Genomic DNA, 21,659 nt, shown 5'->3' on the forward strand with positions numbered 1-21,659 from the left:
GTGGGCATGCACATAATGGGATGGATTGGTATGCAGAAGAGTCTCCGGGAGTGGTGCAGGTCCTCCTGACGAACACGCCCGTCGTCCAGCTCAATGTGTGACCACGACCCAGCCAACGAGCCGTCTGTACATGAAGCTCACCCTCGCCATAATGCCTTTGACTCGTGCAGGCCAAAACTTTGTCGAAGACGGCTCGACTTAGGAAAGACCACACCCTCGTTAAGCCTTCCTTTCCCTACATATTACCAGGTCGAAACACCGGCCCGCCACTCATTTCCACGCAACATAACATTCAACGGCAGAGCTCTTGACGAGGGAGAGTATACGTTCCTGTGGCGCGTTTCGAACTCGCAGATATCGAAAATGCGGTAGTTGGTCCTGGCAATTCTCCACATAACACACCACCGATGTATGCTGTTTGAACTATGGATATACGATACCGTTCCAGCTCTGCAATTGGCAAGCTTAGGCAGCTGGTGCAAAGAACCATGCTCATAGATTTCAACAGTCATAGCAGTCACAGGCAGCCACACAATACTCCTGGACATGGCGCCGTGGCTGGCGTTGTCTCAACTTTTCCCCGAACACCCTCGACCCTTGACTATTTTCGTTGAGACCATGTCTCACAGCGGGGACAGCCTTCCCTAGCACAGATCAATTAATCGTCAATATGTCCAACACATGGGGGCTATTATATATAGGCTGTTGTTGCTAGTTTGACATTTCCGTAAGTTCTCTTTCTTGTCTAGCTGCCTTGTTGCGAGCAGGTGGTTTTGAGCTCTACATGGCTCCGCCGGTTTCGACAGTGATCTGGAGCCTTCTTATCGGCCGCGGCCGTGCTGCGGTCATGCTGCTTCCAAGGTGGCCGGAATAAGAGGTTCAGGAGTTCCTGGTTTGCTAAGTGATCCACGAATACAATTTTGTGCTTAGTGACGACGAGGGTCTGGCGACGGACTTGAGCCGTGCGTTTGCCTATCAAGACAATAATACTTAGGACTGGATAACCGTATGCGAGACATACATATCCGGCACACTCGTTGCATTGTCACAATGTTATGCATGCATGCAGCATGCAAACAGGGAGATCGATACCCGAGTGCATCTGAGCTGCTCGAAGCGAGAATCTGCATTAGATCAGCCGTATTGCAGCAAACGTGACCCGACTCCGGAATAGAACAGAAAGTATTGGGACGATATTCAGAAGAACCGAGGTCGTCCTTAGTTATGCATGCAGAAATCGTTGTTGGTCTGAAGGTGGACTCGAGGAAGGGAGCCGGCATCAATGCTGTTGTTGGTTCCTCAGACCAGTTAGTCGTCTAGGCGTGGGCGCTATTGCGTTGCCCCTTGGAGTTGGAAGAGAATGAAAATATGTTTTCCCTATGTTTTCCTCATGTTGCCCAGGCCTGCGAGGGCACGGTTATATGTCCAGGCAGCAGAGGAATTCATCGTCGTCCCGGATGTATTTGTTGCAAATGTGGCCGAGATTGGCGATGAGCGACGTTGAAATGACGGGTGCAAGAGCTTGCAGAGGGTGCCAAGCCCAGGCCGGCTGGGCTGTATCTGCTGTGCCACCAGGACCAAACCAGGTAGGGTTGCCCGTTGCTGCTCCTACTGCATTTAGTGGGGCCCAAGGCCTGTGCATGTATTTGTTGTCAGCTCGAGCGCCTTCCTTGGCAAGACAACCCGGGATCCCTGCCCCCAGTCCCAGCACCGCGATTTTCCCAGGCGTGTGTTTCGCTGCGTTGAGCATGCGTGAGGAGAGAGTCAATCAATCCGAGCCTGTCTGAGAGCAACCTGAAGCTCAACCTTGGGAAGCTGTGCACCACCATCAACAGCCTGCACGACGACACGCCCGCGCCATTCCCCCCTCCTTTTCAAGCCGTGCAAGACATACACATCTTGGTGCCTTGTCAGAGCCGCCGTCTGACCGTCTTGCCGGCCCCAATTGACTGCTCCTCTTTCCTTTCTGCCCGCGTCTTCAAGCTCCATCCCACCAAACAAAGCGTATTGAGACGCGTGCCGTCGAGGTCAGGCTTCACGCTGCACCTCAACTGCACCTGCAACTGCACCCGCCGCCCTTCCGCCGCGGCCAGACCCCGACCGTCCCACCAGCAGGCAAGCCTTCTTCTCACAGGAGCACTCTACGACGCGACTGCACGACGCCCCCAAATAGCATGTTGACATAGAACACCATCCTTACATGGCAGCTGTATCCATATCACCCTCGCCCATCCCCTCCTATCCCTCCATCATGTCCACCTCCACCAGACGGGCCCCTCTGTCTTCCAACCCGAATGTCGCCAACTCGCCTATCCGGAACTCGGCCCTTGCTGCCGCCCTGAGCAAGCAGAGACAGCAGAAGAGAGCATATGCCAGCGTGCAGAGGGAGGAGCCCTATGGACAGCCACCTCCGACCAAGAAACAGATGCTCAACGACGGCTCCGAGAAGCCTGCAAGATCCCCCGTCAGACAGGTTAAGGTCGTCCGCCGGGACCCTACCAGGCCACACAAGGATGAGAAGGCTTCCCACGAGAGGGGCTCCAAGTCCCAGCGGGAGGAGGAGAGGGCTCGCGTCCACCAGTGGAAGGAGGCTCAGCGCCGCAACTTCCCAGGCTTCGTCTTTTACTTCGAGAGCGTCCCCAACGACCAGAGGTCCAAGATCGTGAAGCAGTTGGCCCACTATGGTGCTGTGAGTGCAACACGCGTCCAACCAAAACCCTAGGCCATATGCTAACACTGCATTAACAGCGAGAGGAGAAGTTCTTCTCCAAAGACATCACTCATGTCATCACCACGCGTCCTATACCTCCAGCCAAAAAGGCTTCTGGCCCAGACGCCACAGACCACGCCACCGACCAAAACAATGATCGACGGGGCCAGTATGATATGCCGAGGACTATTGATCCGTCTCTGCTCAGCCGCGATACAGGTACCAAGGATGTTAGGAGGAGACTGCTAGAGAGCACCGGCCGGAAGCTTCCAGCACCCGCCCCCGTCGAGGACAACCTTCTTCGCCAGCCAACTACGGCTCGGAAAACTGACATATTGGTGCGAGCTCGGGAGATGGACAAGAAGATTTGGGCATTCAGCAAGCTGGTCAAGATCCTGGAGATGCTGAATGACCCAGACCCTTTTGGAACCGCCGCTGCTCCCAAGGCAGCCGAGGAAGCCAACTTGGCCCAGCTTCTTAACAAGGAACGGACCAGTGGTCCCTCGGACAGAGATCCAACAGTGGCAACAAAAGAGCTCGTCTTTTTCAAGGGGCCTTATATCTACGTCTACGATATTGAGGAGAAGCAGAAGCCTATCATGGTCAGAGAGTACGCCAAGGTTGCCGATAAGAAGGATGGGGATTGGCCACAGTTCCGGTCAACTCAACACGGCCGATGCCCCTTCGTGGAGGACGACGAGTTGAGTGGTGAACGGAAGCGTCAGGCCGAAAAGGCCGCGAGGGACAAGGAACGCCAGGAGAGAGCTGCCAACGATGCTGCTACTACGCTGAAGCCGCCTCCTGCCCCGAGTGCAAAGTCTGTGGTGCCAAAACGCACACTGACAGAGATGGAGGATGGTCACAACATCCGCTCCACTTCCTCGCGAGTTCCCGACGTGTTTGACCTCGCCAAAGCCGCCAACCCCCCCACCACCATCGATTTCTCCTCCCGGCCTCAGAACGCCTTTACCAGTCGAGCACGCTCAGCTCGTCTACTCGCCGGTGAGCCAGTCGCATCTGGTGTGCAGAAGTCTAACATCACATCTGCCATTCGATCTCAGATGATCTCGTCCGCGAGTGGTATCCGCGGTGCCAAGGCAGGGACCAGCAAGGAGCTCTACGGTCTCCAGCGCCAGGTTCTCGAGAAGAGCAATGCGCCATCTGCCAACCCTACCTCACAGGACATGAGTTCACGCCGCCTTGCCGAGATGAGCCTTGACACGAACGCCAACCAACGTTCGGCAAGTCTTGGGGTGAGCTCCCGCAAGCTCGCCCAGATCGAGGAGGATCGTTCAAAGGAGCACAAGAGAACCCAGAGTGTGCCGGTCTCTGCTCCCGCTCCTAAGCCCAAGAAGCGCGATCTGAAGCCTGGGTATTGTGAGAACTGTCAGGACAAGTTTGCCGACTTTGACGAGGTGAGTTCAGCCCGGATGCTCCCTTCCAGCATCAGTACTGACCAAAGTATTAGCACATTCTCTCGAGGAAGCATCGCAAATTTGCCGAAAATGATGTCAACTGGGCCAAACTGGACGCACTTCTGGGTCAACTCGAGCGCGTCCCCAAATACTCAGACGAACTCGGTGAAGAACACTCGGACTGGTGACGGCTTAAAATCTGTGTCCAGCTCAACACCGCTCCCTAACTGCACCACTCGGTGTCCACATGACCATTGCTCCACTTGCTCTAACACATCGCTCCGGCACCAAAAGCATCCTGCGCATTGCGGGCGTGTACCGCCACAACTGCATTTCCAAGATCGCAGTCATGCAAAACGTCGAACCAAGTTCATTTGTTTTATTTGATTCCTGTGTTGGCATTTACAATCCAACGCTCCTTCGAAGCATTTACGGAGATGGGAACGCGATGATTCCTCATCATGAGAAACGTTTCAGCAACACATTTTGTCGCCTTTTTGGCTCGCTTTCGCGCACTTTTCTTGTGAAGCATACTTCGTGCGGAGCATCAGTGGAATTTTGACAGGTTGGAGTAGCGCGACGGGGGAGCGCGCGAGGAGGTGTTAATGGAGTTTCTTCTCAGCAAATACTTGCTTGGACTCGAACAATGACATGAAGAGTATAGGACGGATTGGCATGGGTCGACCTGGGGGTGAGACGCCTGGTTCTTGACCACGGGCTGGTTCTCATCCTAACCGGCGACGGTCAGGTAAAGGTCGCCCTATATGCACAGCGGATGAGATGTTCAACAAGACGCGGTGGCTCTCGGTTTCGTGCACAGTACGAGGGCCTATGTATATTAAGCCGCATCCATATACTGTGTCGAGGATATGAACATAAATCAAGCATCTTCAAAATGACCCAGTCACAGACGTTGAGGAAACGAATAGCAGTCCACCTGCTAGCCTTACTGTGGTTAAGTCTCATCACGTGTGATATGGCTGATCCATGCGATTTGCTCATGGCATCGGTAGTTAGTCTACCCACTGCCATCCAAACAGAACTACACATAAAAACCTAGGAAGACGGCGCGGCTTACAGGCACCTCCTCGAGGCTTATCGATAAGTGTGGCCGATGAGCTCCTCGGAGCTACCCCGCGGTTTCTCAGCCTCGCCCAACTTCAAGCTCCTCCACCCTCCCCATGCCTCTGCTTCCAAACGCCTTCTTCCCAGGTTGACCTCGTGTCATGACACCGAGCGTTCCTCCCTACCCTGACCAATACGAATACCCAAGATCACAGCGCACGCACCCCGAGCGACGATGTCATCCCCACCACGAACCCTGTCCACCTCGTCCCCGGCCCCGGCGCCAGCCCAAGGCGCCGCAGCAGCAGCAGGGCCCGGCCCAGCAACCCCCGACATCCCCGAGCCGGACCGGGACCGGTCCCCCTCGCCCGACCTGCCCTTGACGATGACGGCCTCCCTGGTGCTGACGAACCTCCCGCGCGACGCGGCGGCGGCGCTGGCCGAGGTGGGCACGACTTTCGCGCAGGAGAAGGTCATCGTGCGGTTCAAGCCCGTGGGCGGGTCGGCGCCGCCGATGCCGCCGCGGCGCGAGCGCAGCACCATCAGCGCGACGAGCAGGTTCGAGGCTGTTGTTGCGTACCTGCGGCGCACGCTCAAGGTCGCTGAGTCGGATAGTTTGTTTCTTTATGTCAACTCTACGTTTGCGCCGGCGCTGGATGAGGTTGTTGGGAACCTGTGGCGGGTGAGTCTTTGATCCCTTCCATGCATTTGGGATGTCCGTACTTCTGTGGGTGTACGTGGGCTGTGATGTGGGCTTATGCTGACTCTTGCTCGCTGGGTAGTGCTTCAAGGACTCGAATGACCAGCTCAACGTTGGATACTCGATGACGCCGGCGTTTGGATGAACACGAAAACGGAACACGAGACGTGACGAGACGACGATTATGCTTGAGATGATGCCACAAGACAATGTATGGCTTCTGAATAAGTCTACTCTATTGGGGTGGCTACATTGCTTAGCCAGCACGCCGAAACCAGACACGCTGCCGAGATGTCTGCCAAAAGTTTATCGAACAACCGCAACGCCATGCATTAAACCGACGTGTCATCGCGACAAGCCCTACAAGGATTTCTCGAACGCCTCCAGCTCCTCCTTCGATATCGGGTAGGTGTGCTCTGGCGCTGGGTACGCGCGGCTCTTGACCTCGTCCCGGTAGGCCTCGATGGCCCTGAGGCTCTCAGACCACACATCGCCGTACTTCTTGACGAACTTGGGCAGGAACCTGCCGGGCGGGAAGTTGCCCAGCATGTCGATCTGCACAAGCACCTGGCCGGAGCACCCGTTGCCGGCGCCGATGCCGATGGTGGGGATGGACAGTTTCGAGGTGACGATGGCGGCGACCTCAGCGGGAACGGCCTCGACGACGGCCGCGAAGGCGCCCGCCTCCTGCACCGCCAGCGCGTCCTCGAGCACTTTCGCCGCGCCGGCAGCCGTCTTGCCCTGCACCCTGAACCCACCCAGTGCGTTCTGGCGCTGCGGCGTCAGCCCTATATGTGCCAAGACCGGGATCCCCGCGGAGGTTATGCGCCGGATCGAGGGCGCCATCTCGCTGCCGCCCTCAAGCTTGATGCCCTGCACACGGCCGGTCTTGATGAAGTGGATGGCGGTCTCCAGGGCCTGCTCTGGCGATATCTCGTAGGAGCCCATGGGAAGGTCACCAACCTGTGTTTATGTTGTTAGGAAGAGGTGGTAGTTGAGAGATTGATGAGAAAAGACGAGATGTCGGTAAAGAAGGGTGAGAGATTGATGAGGGACGAGTTGTTGATGAAGAGGAACGAGATGCTCGTGAGGAAGGATAAGATTGGAAGAGAGGAAACGCGGGTGAGAGATGAGACAAGACGAAATAGAAGAATAGACTAACGGTGAAAGCAGCCTTCGTGGCCCTCGCAACAGACCGGCAATGCAACAGCATCTCCTCGACCATGACCTCACTCGTGTCCTCCATACCCAGGGCGACCATGGCAAGGCTGTCGCCGACGAGCACGATGTCCATGCCCGCCGCGTCGGCCACGTGCGCCGACGGGAAGTCGTGCGCCGTCATGACGGCGATGGGTTCATTCCGCCGGTGCATCGCTCGCAGCGTGCCGAGCGTGACCTTCTTTCGATTGCTGCTGGGGCCCTGCGCCCCAAGCGGCGAGTGCGAGCTGTATCTGCTCTGCGATGCCTGGTGGAGGGGCAGCAGGGGTGTCCTTACTGCGGCGGCGGCGGCGGCGGCAAGGGAGGACGGCCGCCTTGTCGCCAGTGAGGATGCGCAGGTGCGCAGGGCTGTGGGGAGGTAGTGCATTGTATGTGGTGATGGTGGCGGTGGTGGCTTGCGGCGGGCAGAAGAAGTATGTGATATGTGAGAAGTTGAAGTGGGCTGCACTAATATGTCCCAAAACGGATATTGGTGATGCAGGCCCAAGGAAGTCCAAGGCTCAGGTTGAGGACGATTGATCGTGGAACCCTGGAGTCAATTGCGCGCAATTTTTTTTGGTGGATCGGTCGAAATTGCCCGTCAGCTGCGAAAGAGAAGAGGACCAAGTTCCAGCAGCGGCGGCCCTCTGGCGCGGGTGAGAATTGCGAGTTGTTTTATTTGAGGCGGGCATGATGATTACTGCCGTGTATTTTCAAGCCCGGCCGGTGTGGTGTTTTCAGTCCTTGTACGTCCCCGACCGGGGCCCGTGCCTTATGTAAAATTTGGGGCCGCGGTCTAAACCCCTGTCGCGGTCGGGCCAAGCCTACTGGGGCTGGCTGACTGGACAGACAAAAAACTCCGAGTCGCTGTCTGTCTTAAATGAAGTGATGCCCCCCCCCCTGTCGTTTTAGTTAGCTGTTCCCCCCTGCATTAAAATTTGGCTGTGAACGCAGAATATGCATTAAGATTCTTATGAATACCCTTATTAACGTTACTTAATGCACTTAATTTAGTAAAAGAAAGGTTATTATAACCTTATTTTATATATATCTTTAGAATGATTAGGAGTAATAAAATTAACTTAAGCCCATTATATTAAGAAGTATATGTTTTATTAGCTTTAGCTTAAGGTAATTATAGCTTACTTAAATTAGTAAATAACTTATTTTAATAGCTCTTAAAAAGCAAAAGCTTAGCTATTATAACTATATACTTGTTTGCAATGCTAAGTTATCCACTTTATTAATAAAGCATATATTAATTAATTAATAGCGTTATTATGCATAAAGAAGCTAATGGTAAAGGCAAAGATTATTATTATTATAAAATAAAAGCTAATAGCTTAATTAAAGCTTTTTTAAGATAAGTAAATGGCTATTTAGCGTGTTATTTAGCGTGCTGCTAAAAATGCTAAAAAGGTTACCCTTAAAGCTATCCTTAATAAAAATAATGCTTTAAGCAACTTAAATAAAGCTAAGGGTGCTTATATTAATTAAGAAATATTAAGTATATTTAAATTACTGCTATTAGCTAATAATGCTAAGGGTAGCGATATTAAGAAGTTAAAAAGCCGTTTCCTATTAAGAAAGTTATTAAAGAAAGCATTTTTAATATTATATATAAAAGTTATTAATGTAAAGGCTTTTTTAATGCCGTTAATAAAGTAATAAAGCTTTAAGTTTAATAATAATAAATATAAGGCTTTTAATATTAATTTATTGCTTAGCAAGCTTTTCTTTAAAATAAAGGATTAAGTTAAGATTAAGCTTATTAATATAGGGAATATAATAATTAAGTTATTATAAGTTTTATTTAAAGCAGGTTGTTAGTTATAAATAAGAATATTCTTAATTTAATTAAGTATAATAAAGAAGATTAAAAGGTATTTTAAGGGAAAACTTTTTAGTAATGAGATTATAAAAATGCTTTTATTAAGCAAGGGTTCTTATTATCTTATAATTATATATACTTATAAAGTAATACTTTTAATAATATAAATAACGCTTTATAGCATTATAATGCTAAGGTAATTAAGTATTAAGATCTTTAAGCCTTTTTTATTAATAAGGTTAGTGCTTAGCTTAGCAAATAATTTGCTAGTAGTTAAGCGCTTAAAAAGTATTCCTTTAGCAAGAAAGTTATTATTGCTTTAAGGCTTTTAAAAAGGGTTAATTACTATTTATATAATAATTATAATAAATAATAATTAATTGCTTATCTTTAAGGCTTATAAAAAGCTAATATAAATATAATAATGCTTTAAAGGTTTTTATTATAAGGCTAATTATTATTATTATAATAAGGGGGACTTTTTATAATAATAATGTTATATTAAAAAGGATGGTATGTATATAAATATTATTAATATTAATTTAAATATATGGGTATAAGTAATAATTAATGGCGAGATTGCTGTTTAAGGGCCTTTAAAAAAGCTTTTTATTTGTAATGGGCTTGAGCTGGAAGCCCAAGCCTTATATAGTGTGGCTAGATAATTTAAGGGAGCTTGGATTATTACGTATCTTTTGGCTTAAATGGTTAATTAATTGCTGCTTTGCAGCTTATGAGAGAAGGCGCTAACCAGCCTGCAGCTTTTTTAGGGCCAGCCTATAATAAATAATCCAAGCTTTAGGATTAAAGGTTTAAGTTATGTTTATTGCAATATATAAATACCCCTTTTATAAAGAAGAACCTTAGCTTAAAAAGGCAATATTATGGGTAAGCCTTAGGGATAATTATACCATTATATAAGCTAAAGGAAGGGGCTATATAATAAGCTTAGGCTGGAAGCCTAAGCCTTATATAGTATGGCTAAGTAATTCAAGGGAGCTTAAATTATTATACCTTTTGGCTTAAATGATTAATTAGTTGCTGCTTTGCAGCTTATAAGAAAAGGCGCTAGCCAGCCTGCAGCCCCTTTGGGGCCAGCCCATAACATTATTAAGTAAATAAATGTTATTAAAGCTAATAAGAGTAATAAGAAACTTAAATAATAATAATAATAGCCTTATATATAAGTAAAAAAAGCTTAAAAAGGGTAATAAGTAAAGGGAAAGTAGCATTAATATAATAATTAATTTATTAATTAATCTTTATGCCCTTAGCTTTAAATATAGGTACTTAGCAATGCCGCCACTAGCGCTATTAATGCCTTTATTAATATACTTATTAGGAAGCTTTAAAGGGCTGCTAATACTATTAGCGCTAGCAGCTTTTCGCTTAAGCAACCCTATATACCATTATTAACTACTTATATTTTCATTATCGCCGCTATAAGTACTTAGTAATTAAAAGGCTCTTAGCAAAAACTTTATATTTAAGGCCTTATAAAAGCATTTCTATATATTAATAAAAAGAAGGTAATTAATAAAGTTGCAAAAGGTTATAAAGCATAAGGGCGTTAATCTTTAAGCCCTATACTTAAAGGAGGATATTTAGTTTAATGAAAAGGGCTTAAATAATATTAAATTAATTAAAAGGCTTATAAAGCTATATTTAAAGGAAAGAAAGAACTTTTCTAGGCTTTTTAAAAGTAATAAAGAGAAAAAAGGCTTGCTATTATTATTAACGCTAATATAAGATAAAAATTATAATTTTTAACAAGCAAAAAGCCTTTTAATATTAGCTAATAATATATTAATATTAAAGAGTAAATTTAAAGCGTTTTTTAATAAATTTTAAGCGTTTAATTAACGTTATTTGCGAAAGAAAGAATAGCATAATTAATAAAAAAGTTAATAAAGTAATTATATATAAAAAAAGAATATTTATTTAAATATTTAAAGAGTTAATTAAGAAAATTAAGTATATTTCTTATAATAAATTATTAGCTATTTCTCTTTAATTACTTTAATAATACTTTTTTTTTGCTAACTTCCTTATTATTAAAAAACTCGCTATAAATAACCTTATTATAATACTCTTTCCTTTTTATTAATGCTACTTCTTTTGCCCTTCTTTTAACCATATGGCATTTCTATTACCCTTTATCGCTATTACTACCCTTAAATTTCTTTTTTAACATATATGCATAATAAAAATATCCCTTAATTGCCTTTATACATTAGCTAATCTTTAAAGCGCTTAAGTATAAAAAACCTATAAATTTCTTATTGCTATTATAGTTATTTATTTTATATTAATATTAATAATAAATATACTTTTTTAAATTTTTAAAATATGCCTTAATTAGGTTAAAATCAGGGAAATACGGCAATAAATATATTAGCTAAATACCCCTTGTTTTAATAGCTATATAAATAGCGTAATTATAATGCCATAAGGCATTATTTATTATAAAGATTAATTAAGGGCTTAAATAGGCATTTATTTAAAGGAAAACCTTTTTAAGAAGTTATATTAAGAAGAACTTTTTTATTATATGCCTCTTATACATTATAATGTTAAAAAGATTATTAATTATAATTACTAATAGCAAATAAAAGCAAGCGCTTTGCTTAAAAAGACTTTTAATTTAAGAAGTATACCTTAATGGTGCTTAGTTTATTTTTTTTACGTTATTATGCTTATTAAATCCCGATTTATTGCAAAAAATAAATATTTTAATGGTATGCTATGGCTTAAAGATTTTAAAAAGGTAATAGCTTTAAAGGTCCTTATTACGCTATTAAGCTAATATATATATTTGCTTATTGGTTTAATTATATGCCTTAAGGGCTTTCGCAATGGTTTTTATTAAGTAATTAATTTAGTATATTTTAATAAGAAAGTATTATATTTTATTAAGGTATATATTTAGTTTATTAAGAAGAAGATTTTTAAGCTTTTATATGGTAATAAAAGGGTATTAACGATGCTTAAAGGGCTTGCTATATTAAAAAACATTACATACTTTTAAAGCTTATTACTTTAATTTAATAGCATTTAATAATAATAATAAGGGTATGCTTAACGCTATAATATTTATAATTATAACTTTCCTTTAATACCGCTAAATTATCACCCTGCTATATTAAAATTTAGCTTGCAGCTACTTATTTAGCAGTAATAGTTTAAGCATAAATAAAATTGCAATATTTGCAATTTTATGCTTAATAAGCAGTAGTTATTTATTATAACAACCTTTTTTTTATTAAATTAAGTACGTTAAGTAACGTTAATAAGGGTATTTATAAGAATCTTAATGCATATTTCGCGTTTATAGCTAAATTTTAATGCGGAGGGGGACAGCTAACCAAAACGACAGGGGGGGGGCATTACTTCGTTTGAGACAGACAGCGGCTGCTCGGCTTGTCCGATGGGAACTGGGAGCCGCGGCAATTCACACTGCTGTGGGCACGTGCCCCCTTTGGTCTGGTTGTCGGCATTCAGTAGGCTGAACATTGTATTCTTAGTCTGACCGTTGGTGGTTTCATTCAACATCTGATAAGGGAGGCCCAATGCAGAATACTAATTCATTTTCAACCACACCAGGCGGTGAAAATCTGATGAAAAGTAAAGAACCCAGAGAAATAGTGCGCAGAAATTGAAGAACTGTGGCTGGCACAGTTTCGCATCCTTCCAACTGCAGGGAAGAACAATATATGTATATTCCAACAACCACCAGCCGCATGCAAGGAATTCGATTTCATTCCAGATCTCTTCGAATAAGCCGTCTCCCACGAACTTACACTGATGGTGTTGCACCCACTTCGTGATAAACAAGAGAGACGTGACCACTTTGAGACTGGCCCTCATGTAAGCTGTCGGGATAACCCTCCTGCTTGATCATGTCTAAGACGTGGACTGCCTTAGTTTTTTGGCAGAAATGACTGCTGGCCTGCAATAGTCGGCGTGGCTGATGTTCTGTCTCAGTCTTCTCAGTTTGGCTCCAGCAAGAAATTCATGATTCTTGGCAATACTCAGGTGGATGACCTGGAGAAGCTGCTGCGGTGCTCGAGATGTACACAGGTGAGATAAATTATATCAGAAGGTCAACATACAAATAAGTGCTATTCCCACGACGTTAAAGATAACAAGATATCTAATTATCTCACCCGTCATCGTCTGTTCGCTTCACCACACTCCCGCATCACATCCGCCTAAACTTTACACACTTACGAGCAGAGGATTGTCAGGCGAGCAACTCACATCCTGCAAGATGCTTCTTGGAACTTTCGTTGCGGTTTTCTCACTCGTGACCGCAGTATCTGCTGCGTCATGCAGCCCTGCTACTCTGTATTGCGGTCATTATCTCACTGGGACTCTAGGTAAGTTTACCAGCAGCAGAACAATAATACAAGCCTGACGATGTTTGTAAATCCAGGTTGGCCCACCGCTGTGATCAACAGCGACACCTTATACTACTGCTCTACTAGCAGTGAGGTCGAGGTCTTGAGCATCTGCGGGAATAAGTGTCTGGGTCCAGGCGCCCACTGTGGCTAGGTTCTTTGGAATTTGAAGAAGTTGGTGTAGGTGATTGTGAGAAAGTATACGGGTGTTGTGGCGAGAGACTCGATGGTTTTCAGGTCCTGGCGCACTGAAGTCACAGATAAATCGAGCCTGTGTTATGTCAAATATCTCATCACAGGAAGAATCACGTGCTTGGATTACTTGAACCCTGTGGCCTCTAGCTGTATATAAATATTGTCCGTTGACTGAGCCGCCTCCCGTAAGCTTACACTACAGACTTGAGCCTAGTTCATGTATTCAAGAGGGACCATGGCAGGACCCGTGCTGCTAGCAAGTGCCCTCTTCTCCTTAGATTGATTAGAATCGATAACACAACGCGCTCGCCACGCCTGCAACAAGGTCGATTGGCTCGGACTGTCGTGAATTCTTAATGTTCCTGCTTTCCATGACCTTATTTCCAAAGATGGTCCACACCGCGGGATATTTGCCCGTGCTTCCCACGGAAGTAATAGCGCCGAAGGCTTCCTTCATCTTGCCATGTTGACGCAGCAGCTTGAAGTGCCTCTTTGCAGTATCTCTATCTGCGTCCGTCTTCGATCGAGCAACGCGAATCTCTGAGCACATCAAAATACGAATAGTCAGCCTCGATGACACCTTGCAATGGGGAGAGCGCGAAAAACAACCAGGCGTACGTGCACAGTATAATATCAAGGCTGCCAGTCCGGCGGCGAGCGCAGTGGAAACCGAGCTACCGCTGACGACTCCGCGATGGCTGCCTCGAGTTCCTTCAGATCCTGCTGCTCGCGCTCGGTCTCGTTGGACCGGGGGGGGGGGGGTGATGGTCCAGCTCATGGAAATGATGTGGACTTTGCGCCGCGTGGCTTCGCGAATGGCCTGGGCTGCGCTCTTGATGGTGATCTGTCTCTTGTTAGATTGCGGGTGGTAAGAGTCCTGCAACTTCAAAAAGCAAAGGTTTGCCTTGGGCGCTATGCGATGAATCTGACTGGCCATGATAGTGCTGTGACCCTTGCTCGAAAGGTACCAAGGTAGGTATGTGCTCTTGTCCGAGGTTCTCTCCTGCGGCTTCGGATAGAAACTCCTGACCGTTATCACAATTGACTTGTCGAATCGAATCTCGGTGACTTCGATGCCGTCGTCGATGAGTGCGACTGTGATCCGACCGCCTGTTTCATCCACAGCCTTTTTCAAGAGCTCTTTGTTCTCGTTGGTCGTACAAAAGCTCTTCTCGGCATTGTATAGCAATTGTCGAAATTCGGTCATGCACTGGATCCACTCGTGCTTCTGTGGCTGTTCCAGATAACCGTCTGCGGACTGTGCGGTGTTGTTGTACGTGCGGCGCGAGCCTCCTGGGTAGTTTACTTCGATGTCGAGGTCAAAGTATGGAGGCGCCATAGCCAGTGCGATTTCTTTGGCCTGCATCTTGGCCCTCTGCTTCGCCTGCTTTAAGGTGGTGTAGATGTCGTCATCTGACTCTTTCTTTTTCTCGCTTGACACAAACGTCTTGATGCTTTGCTTGGCCTTGTCCACCGCCACCTTCTTCTCCTGCTTTCCATGGTCCTTTGGTGTCTCAGTCTTTGCACGGCAGACTTGGGCAATTGCCTTGGCTAACTCAATCTGGAGCGCGTCTCTGAAGTCCTTGCCCGTCTCAGCCAAGCGCTCCTTTACACCCTCTTTTAGCTTCCTGCTGCTGGATTGGTTGTTGAATTGCTTGTCCATCTCCTCTTGGAGCTCTCCGAGGATTTCCGAGGCTTTGGCACGTGCGGTGTGATTGATGAGCCTATCACGGAATGCCTTGATGCTTTCCTCGACTCGTTGATGGAGTTCAAGACACCCTTGCTGGACGTGAACTGCGATGTGTCTCAACAACTCAAAAACGGTCTGGACATCTGAGCGACCTTCTCCGTCCTGCTGATCCGTAATACGGGCTCGGTGGGCTTTAGATCTTTGCTGTGCAACTTGCTCGGTCGAGGAGATCATGGGAACGTCCACGTATTGTAGAATGTTCTCGAAATCAAGGATTGAGATGTGCTGTTTGATTTCGTTCTTCGTCAGCGTTTCATATCCACTCAGTTCGAAGGATATGGCTTTTTCTACCAGTCCAAATGTTAGTTGTATGTTCACAAGGAATGTTTGGGTCGTGGGCACGGCTAACCAGATTTTGGGTTCTTGCCGTACAATATCTCCAGTGCAACGTCCTGGTCCCTCGAACGTAGATAATGATTCTTCAAGAATTCCCTGACTTCGTTGGTGTGCCTGTCGTTGGCATCACTAGCCGTTTTTGAGATTGCCCCCGTATCTGGAGGCTGAACCCTCTCCGGCCCATCTTTGCCCTGCGGAACCATCCCAGCCTTTCCCATTGCATCGGGCCTGCTCGGGTGAGCGTTCGCCATGGAAGCAGCAATATTGGCTTTCGGCATGTGCGATCGCGGGCCTGGCTCTGGTCGTCTTTGCTGTTGGTCTACCATCGCCACAGGCTCTGCTGGTGCAACCTTGGACCTCTCGGCAGGTGCTGTGGCGATATGGTACATGTAGGGCGACTGATACTTCTCATTGAAGTCGTGTGATGGATCGCTCCGAATGAAGTGGTCTGACCTTTCTACAGTGGCTTCGACGAGCTTGATCTGGCCCTCATTGCATCTTTTGTACTCGACGGCCAGGGCAAGTGGCGTGTTGCCATTCTCATCTTTGTCAGCCAGAGTCTTTGCCGATGCCATGTCAACCAGACTCGCTGTCTTGTCCTTGCCAGACTTCGCGTAGTCGATGGCGAGGTGGATGCAGTTTCTCTTCAACAGCGTCCCTTTCTTTCTCAGCACCGCATCAATGTACCCCTTGCCCTTTGCTTCCCGCGCCGCATCAATCTCGTCGCAAGCAGCACAAATCCACTTGATCATCGACCTGATTCTCCGGTAAATCGCCAAGTGTAAAGGCGTGTAACCAGTGTTATCGTCGACTTCCAGCAGCAAATTTCGATCAGATCTCACCAGGTACTTCACCAGGTCCTTGAAGTCGTCTTTCTCAAGAAGTTTCTTGTCAGCTAGGATGTGCAACGCTGTGGGTCCGGAAGAGTGTGTTGTCCTTCCGAACAGACACCTCTTGTCGGCGTCGCTGGTGGTGTTCCAGTTTTTGCTGTCGACTCTCAATAGCTCCACTACTTCTTCCAGTCGTTGCTCAACGGTCTTCTGCGGCATGGACTGCTGCGGCTTCACCTCCTCCTCTGGCTCCGACTCATCAGAGGGGCTGTCATCGTCTGACTCTGCTCCTTCCATGCCCTTTTCAGTCTCCGAAACTCGGTCGTTCTCCATCGATGCCATGATTGGGGCCCCAGTGAAGCAGAGCCTGTCTTAAAGAACCCGATTTTCGAACACTTTGATCGGGCTGGCAGCGTCGCTACACGTTGCTGTGCCCGGTGGTAGGATTGGTGTTGATTCTAGGACGGATAGAAATGGGACACCCATGGAGACCCAGCCTAGGGCTTGCCACGCCTGTAACACAGCCGACTGTCACCTTCCATATACGAGCACCCACTACGGCTGGTCCCACAGATGAGGATAAGGCTTTTGCCAATAACGTCTGACCCTTTAGCGCTGCATTGGGCACCTAGGTGTTTCACAAGATCTAGGCCTGGCATTTCACTGCGAGTACAACTTTTATCTTAGTTTTGTGGCATTCGTTTCAGTTGTGATCTGCCCCGAGTGCCGTCCTCAGTACCATTTCCCACCTCATCGGCCCCAAGCCGGTCAACATTATACCTAGGTGGATGATGGCATCCACTGACTCACGGCCATCGAGCTCTGCCAGCTCTTCAAGCCACGAGTCTTTTGAGCCACCGAAAGAGCCGAGTAACTCTGGCTGCAGTCCCAACTGAAAGCCTCGAGCAACCGATACTGTCACCATCGGAAGGAGACTCACAAACTGCGGAAGGGAGCATTGAAGTGAAATGGACGTTGCTAGATGGAGCCGAGAGCGGCTCAACCTGTTCTTCCCTGCTCGAGTAAGTCGTATACACGGGTTCCGACGGGATCACGGCTGAAACTGGGCACAGCATCGTGGTAATTCATGGGTTGTACGGCAACGGGAAAGAGTTGGCCGAAGAAGCAAGCGACAGCTGGACCCACCAATACTTGAAGTCATTTGACGCCGGCTCCAGGCTGATGCTATTCGAATGGAAAAGTCATAACATCTTTGCTGGGGTTGAGACCGGCTCTTCTGTTGGAGCTCTATCTCGATGCCTCCTCCAGGGCCTTGCAAACTTCGGAAGGAAAAAGTCCATGGCGTGTGTCTCAAAATCCCCCGTTTTGGTATTAGAACTCACAGAAGTGTGTTTCAGAGGCGATCCGTCATGTTTGTGGCTGATGATCTTGGATCTTTGATACTGAAAGACGTAAGTGTCAATTACTCGGTCGTGGCTCAAATTCAAGACGCAGAAAGCCACAGGTTGAGAACACTTTAAAGCTGATGTGCCAACGTACAGGCCCTAGTGACGGCTATTGCTTCTAAGTAAAGACAGGTCTTGGCTGGATATCGTGGACAGGACCAGAGCCTTGGTAATCCAGAAGTCCATGCAGCCTGTTACTGGTCAAATCCATACTAATTCTTGCTTTTGACTTAGGTATTTCGTGGATGCCCACATCGAAGTGTTGATCAACAAGATATGGTGGACAAAATAGCCCAGTTCGTGTTGGTGGCCGGGGCGAATGCTGTTTCCCCTGTTGTTCGTCCAACAATGGCTGCCATGCCAGGATTAGCCGAAGAAGTGATCCATATAAACGGGCGATTCATCCTGGCCAAGATCAACATAAAATGTAGTCTAATCAGCGTGCACCATGGCGGTCGACATGTTGCTGGGGGGTCTAGTGGCGTAAGTGAACTCTCAGCTCTCTCGTCCAGTGCTTGGAGTGAATCGGCCGCTGACAGCGACAAGGCCTTTGACGAGTTTATTGGGACATTTGGCCTTCCTTTTGAGCGCAGGATTGATACTACAACGGCAAATAGCGAGCAGCCGTCTCCGGTTCTACGGCACCTTGAATCCTTGAGTTCCACATATATGAGTACGTATGAACCTGAAAGAACTTCTCATACCTTTCTCAGTATTAATCCCCTCCCTCAGACGATGTCGCCGCTGTCGACGAAGAGGCTGAGTGGCTGGTACGCCGATGCGAACGAACACTCGTTAACCTCTCTTCGTCAATCGCCACATTCACAACACCACCGCTCGAACAGTGGCCTTTACTCCGAAACTCAGAAGTCTTGAGACAATGGCGTGGTGCGACCTATTCAGACTTTCTATATGTCCATGGGGGCATCAATATGACTGAGACCAGCAAGCAGCTCTTTTACCTCCTCGATCAGCAAGCGATACATGGAAGAGGACACGAGCCAGTCCTATACTTCTCCTTTGATAAGCACGACACAACACGAAACACCCTCAAAGACATGCTGGCTACATTTCTCGGTCAGATGATCTGCCATAAGGCCGGTATCTTCAGGTCCTGGGTCCCACTCCTTTTCGCGCAGATGAATGAGGAGCACAGTTGGACAGATCAAGACTTGCTGCAATGGTTCAGCGATTATAGCAGCATTCTTTTCACTATGTCTGCTTTCCTGGTCATTGACCGCTTCGACGAGTGCCCAAAGGCTGGTCGTGACTCCTTTGTGGAGTTTCTCCATCGGAGAACAGCTTCTGAGGAAACAGCCTGGAAGGTGGCAGTTACTAGTCGCACGGCGGTCAACCTTCCCCAGGGACTGCAAGGGTGGAGGCACATCGACCTGGCCGTCGTCATGGCCTCAGACGAATGTCTGGATACAGACATCCAGGTTATGAATACTACGAAGTTGAAGAAGATTCTGTCAAGGAACCGACCGGAATTGCTGAACGATGATGCTTGGGTTCAGTCGATCAATCAAATCTCCAGCGGCGATATTCTAACACAAAGCATCATTCTAGAGCATTTAATGTCAATACCAGAATGGCCTCGCAAGCTTTCCGTGGAAGAGGCGTTTAATTTCGTGGAAAAGGAAGACTCCGGCGATGAGCTCGTCATAAAGATTCTGGACAGTATCTTTCGGAAGCTCGCAGACCGTTTCCCGGTACAAACCATGCCGAAATGGCTCTTGTACAGCGCGAGGCCATTGTCGGTGTGGGAGTTCACCTCGGTCATGTACCCGGAAAGCCTGGACAATAGTCATGCGAGCCCTGACCCAGAGAGCGTCCAGGAATTTGTGCACCTCTGCGAGAGCCGCTTCCGGGGCGTTATTGAAATCCGGGATACGACGGTTCGACTTCGCGACCCTAGGTTGAGAGCGCTGCTGACGAGAACGCCGTCTGTATCTTCTGCATACTTGTGGAATGATATTGATGCCACCCAAGCCGCCCACGACATAACCAAAGCCTGCCTCCAGTTCCTTAGCCGACCCAATGTCCAGCAGGAGCTTGAGTCCATATTTGAGCAAGCCGCTCTGGAAGAACACAAGTATGGGCCCGTTTCGGGGTGCACGAACTTCTGCTCATACGCAGCCTACTCCTGGCCTCGGCACGCCGCCTTCGTTCCGGCCGAGATGGGGCTGTCTTCTCTCATGGATGAATTCGAGCAGACGGCGATGAGTGCCGTGTGGCTGAAGTCATACTGGTGTCTGGAAAACCCAGCCACGAGGACCAAGCAGCCTGCGGAGTCTGTGGATACTCTGCTTGCTGGCTTGGGGTTGTCCCATTCAGATATAGGAACGTGGGATTCACGCAGCATTAGCTTTGCCACCGAGAGAGCAGCAGCTCAAGGTCAGCGTGAAATGGTCGAGACGCTCCTATATCGTTGCGAACAGTCCAACTCAACGCTTATGGACGCTCTCATCGCTGCTGCCTCGAGTGGGCAAGAAGAGCTGGTGTTGCACATTTTCGGCCGCATAAAGAACACAAAAAGTGCCGGGTCAGAGACATTCAAATGGCCACCGTGCCTGCTTTTTCGAGCGGTGTGGTTGGGGATGGACAAGTTTGCGAGGGCATTACTCGAGGATGGATGCTCTCCCGACCCAGGCGGCCCCATGGCCGGCAAGCCTCGCGTGTCGCCATTGTTCCAGGCGACGGGCCACGGTCATACTGCTACTATGGAAGCGCTGCTGTCGCACGGGGCAGACATGAGTTTCACAACTGTTTATAATCGCAGTATCATTTGCCGCATCCTACTTGAAAATGGCGCCAGGCCCGACATCACTGGCAGGATTGGAGACTCTGTCTGGTCACTCCGTGACGTTGCCATATTCAACAAAATTAACAGGTGCTGCCTCCAACTGGTGGAAGACGCTCTCGTTTCTATCACAGTACAGCCTGTAGTGCTACCAGAAACCATGAATTCAAAGAAAGGACGCACTGGTGCTTTGATGAAATACATATGCCATGGATGCTACTATGTAAGTGATTTTGGCCTCGAATTCACCAACCTTATTCCGTCTACCAAAGCCAGTCTCTTTGTCACACACAGCATGAATACTGACATTTTTCTGCTGGCTAGGACCTCCGCGGGTCCGATTACATCTGCCCCAAGTGCAGCATGCATCTCTGTAACAAATGCCATTGGCATAGAGATCTCATCCACGAGCCACTTTGCGAGAGTACCGAGTGGGAGCAAAAAGGCCCCGAGTTTGAAGAGGAACAAGTTCCAGTGGAACCGGAAAGCAAGGGGGAGACTGACGAGAGTGGGGACGAGGACGAAGATTCCAGCTGCTCGCTATCTAGTGAGTCGGATTTGGATGCGGATTCAGATGCGGAATCACAGCAGTTGGTGAGGTTCGTAATATCTTGTTGGTAACAGCTTGAAGACACCCGGTAGCCTGAAATTTATGAGCCCATTGAGCCTATATGCGCAGAACCTTGAATGCGGCGGTGCTGCCTCGCCTGGCTAATGTGACGATCCGCTCTCATCACCAACTACCGTAGCAGGTCTGGCGGTCAAGGGACACGGAGTCTGCGAGTCTGTCAACATTCCAACAGGTACTACGATCTAGGATGGTTCTACTAATATTTTCTTGAGGGATATTTGTCAAAACACAGACCTTTGGGCCAGAGTAGGCGGCTCTGTCAGACCAGAGACTTTCTTTCTTGGAGTAATCTCGCTATTAGCGCTTGCCCTCTGTTTCAAAAAAGGTCATTCTGTGAGACGGACGGTCTCCTGAGAAGAATCTTGGTCTTCAACTTCAAGAAGGCACACA

The 21,659-nt window shown here is 47.8% G+C and overlaps 5 protein-coding genes across 5 annotated transcripts; 3 read left to right on the plus strand and 2 right to left on the minus strand.

Annotated features, from left to right (window-relative positions):
• Nucleotides 1-2,251: 2,251 nt before the first annotated feature.
• Nucleotides 2,252-4,313, plus strand: INS49_009556 (uncharacterized protein; the record flags this gene model as incomplete). Its single annotated transcript, XM_043170286.1, has 3 exons — nucleotides 2,252-2,689; nucleotides 2,749-4,125; nucleotides 4,179-4,313. The coding sequence occupies 3 exons, from the start codon at nucleotides 2,252-2,254 to the stop codon at nucleotides 4,311-4,313; spliced, it is 1,950 nt and encodes a 649-aa protein (XP_043024851.1).
• Nucleotides 4,314-5,425: 1,112 nt separating this feature from the next.
• On the plus strand, nucleotides 5,426-6,035 carry INS49_009557 (uncharacterized protein; the record flags this gene model as incomplete). The annotated part of the gene is made up of 2 exons (XM_043170287.1): nucleotides 5,426-5,872; nucleotides 5,973-6,035. 2 exons carry the CDS (start codon nucleotides 5,426-5,428, stop codon nucleotides 6,033-6,035), a joined length of 510 nt encoding a protein of 169 aa, XP_043024852.1.
• A 215-nt stretch (nucleotides 6,036-6,250) lies between these two features.
• INS49_009558 (uncharacterized protein) lies at nucleotides 6,251-7,475 on the minus strand (the record flags this gene model as incomplete). Its single annotated transcript, XM_043170288.1, has 2 exons — nucleotides 6,251-6,853; nucleotides 7,053-7,475. The coding sequence occupies 2 exons, from the start codon at nucleotides 7,473-7,475 to the stop codon at nucleotides 6,251-6,253; spliced, it is 1,026 nt and encodes a 341-aa protein (XP_043024853.1).
• A 6,671-nt stretch (nucleotides 7,476-14,146) lies between these two features.
• On the minus strand, nucleotides 14,147-16,771 carry INS49_009559 (uncharacterized protein; the record flags this gene model as incomplete). Its single annotated transcript, XM_043170289.1, has 3 exons — nucleotides 14,147-14,251; nucleotides 14,307-15,550; nucleotides 15,613-16,771. The coding sequence occupies 3 exons, from the start codon at nucleotides 16,769-16,771 to the stop codon at nucleotides 14,147-14,149; spliced, it is 2,508 nt and encodes an 835-aa protein (XP_043024854.1).
• A 1,412-nt stretch (nucleotides 16,772-18,183) lies between these two features.
• Nucleotides 18,184-21,455, plus strand: INS49_009560 (uncharacterized protein; the record flags this gene model as incomplete). Its single annotated transcript, XM_043170290.1, has 5 exons — nucleotides 18,184-18,318; nucleotides 18,382-18,508; nucleotides 18,568-20,861; nucleotides 20,963-21,185; nucleotides 21,391-21,455. The coding sequence occupies 5 exons, from the start codon at nucleotides 18,184-18,186 to the stop codon at nucleotides 21,453-21,455; spliced, it is 2,844 nt and encodes a 947-aa protein (XP_043024855.1).
• Between the last annotated feature and the right edge of the window lie 204 nt (nucleotides 21,456-21,659).

Source organism: Diaporthe citri, assembly GCF_014595645.1.
Source record: "Diaporthe citri strain NFHF-8-4 chromosome Unknown scaffold_4, whole genome shotgun sequence".
Taxonomy (NCBI): Eukaryota; Fungi; Ascomycota; class Sordariomycetes; order Diaporthales; family Diaporthaceae; genus Diaporthe; species Diaporthe citri.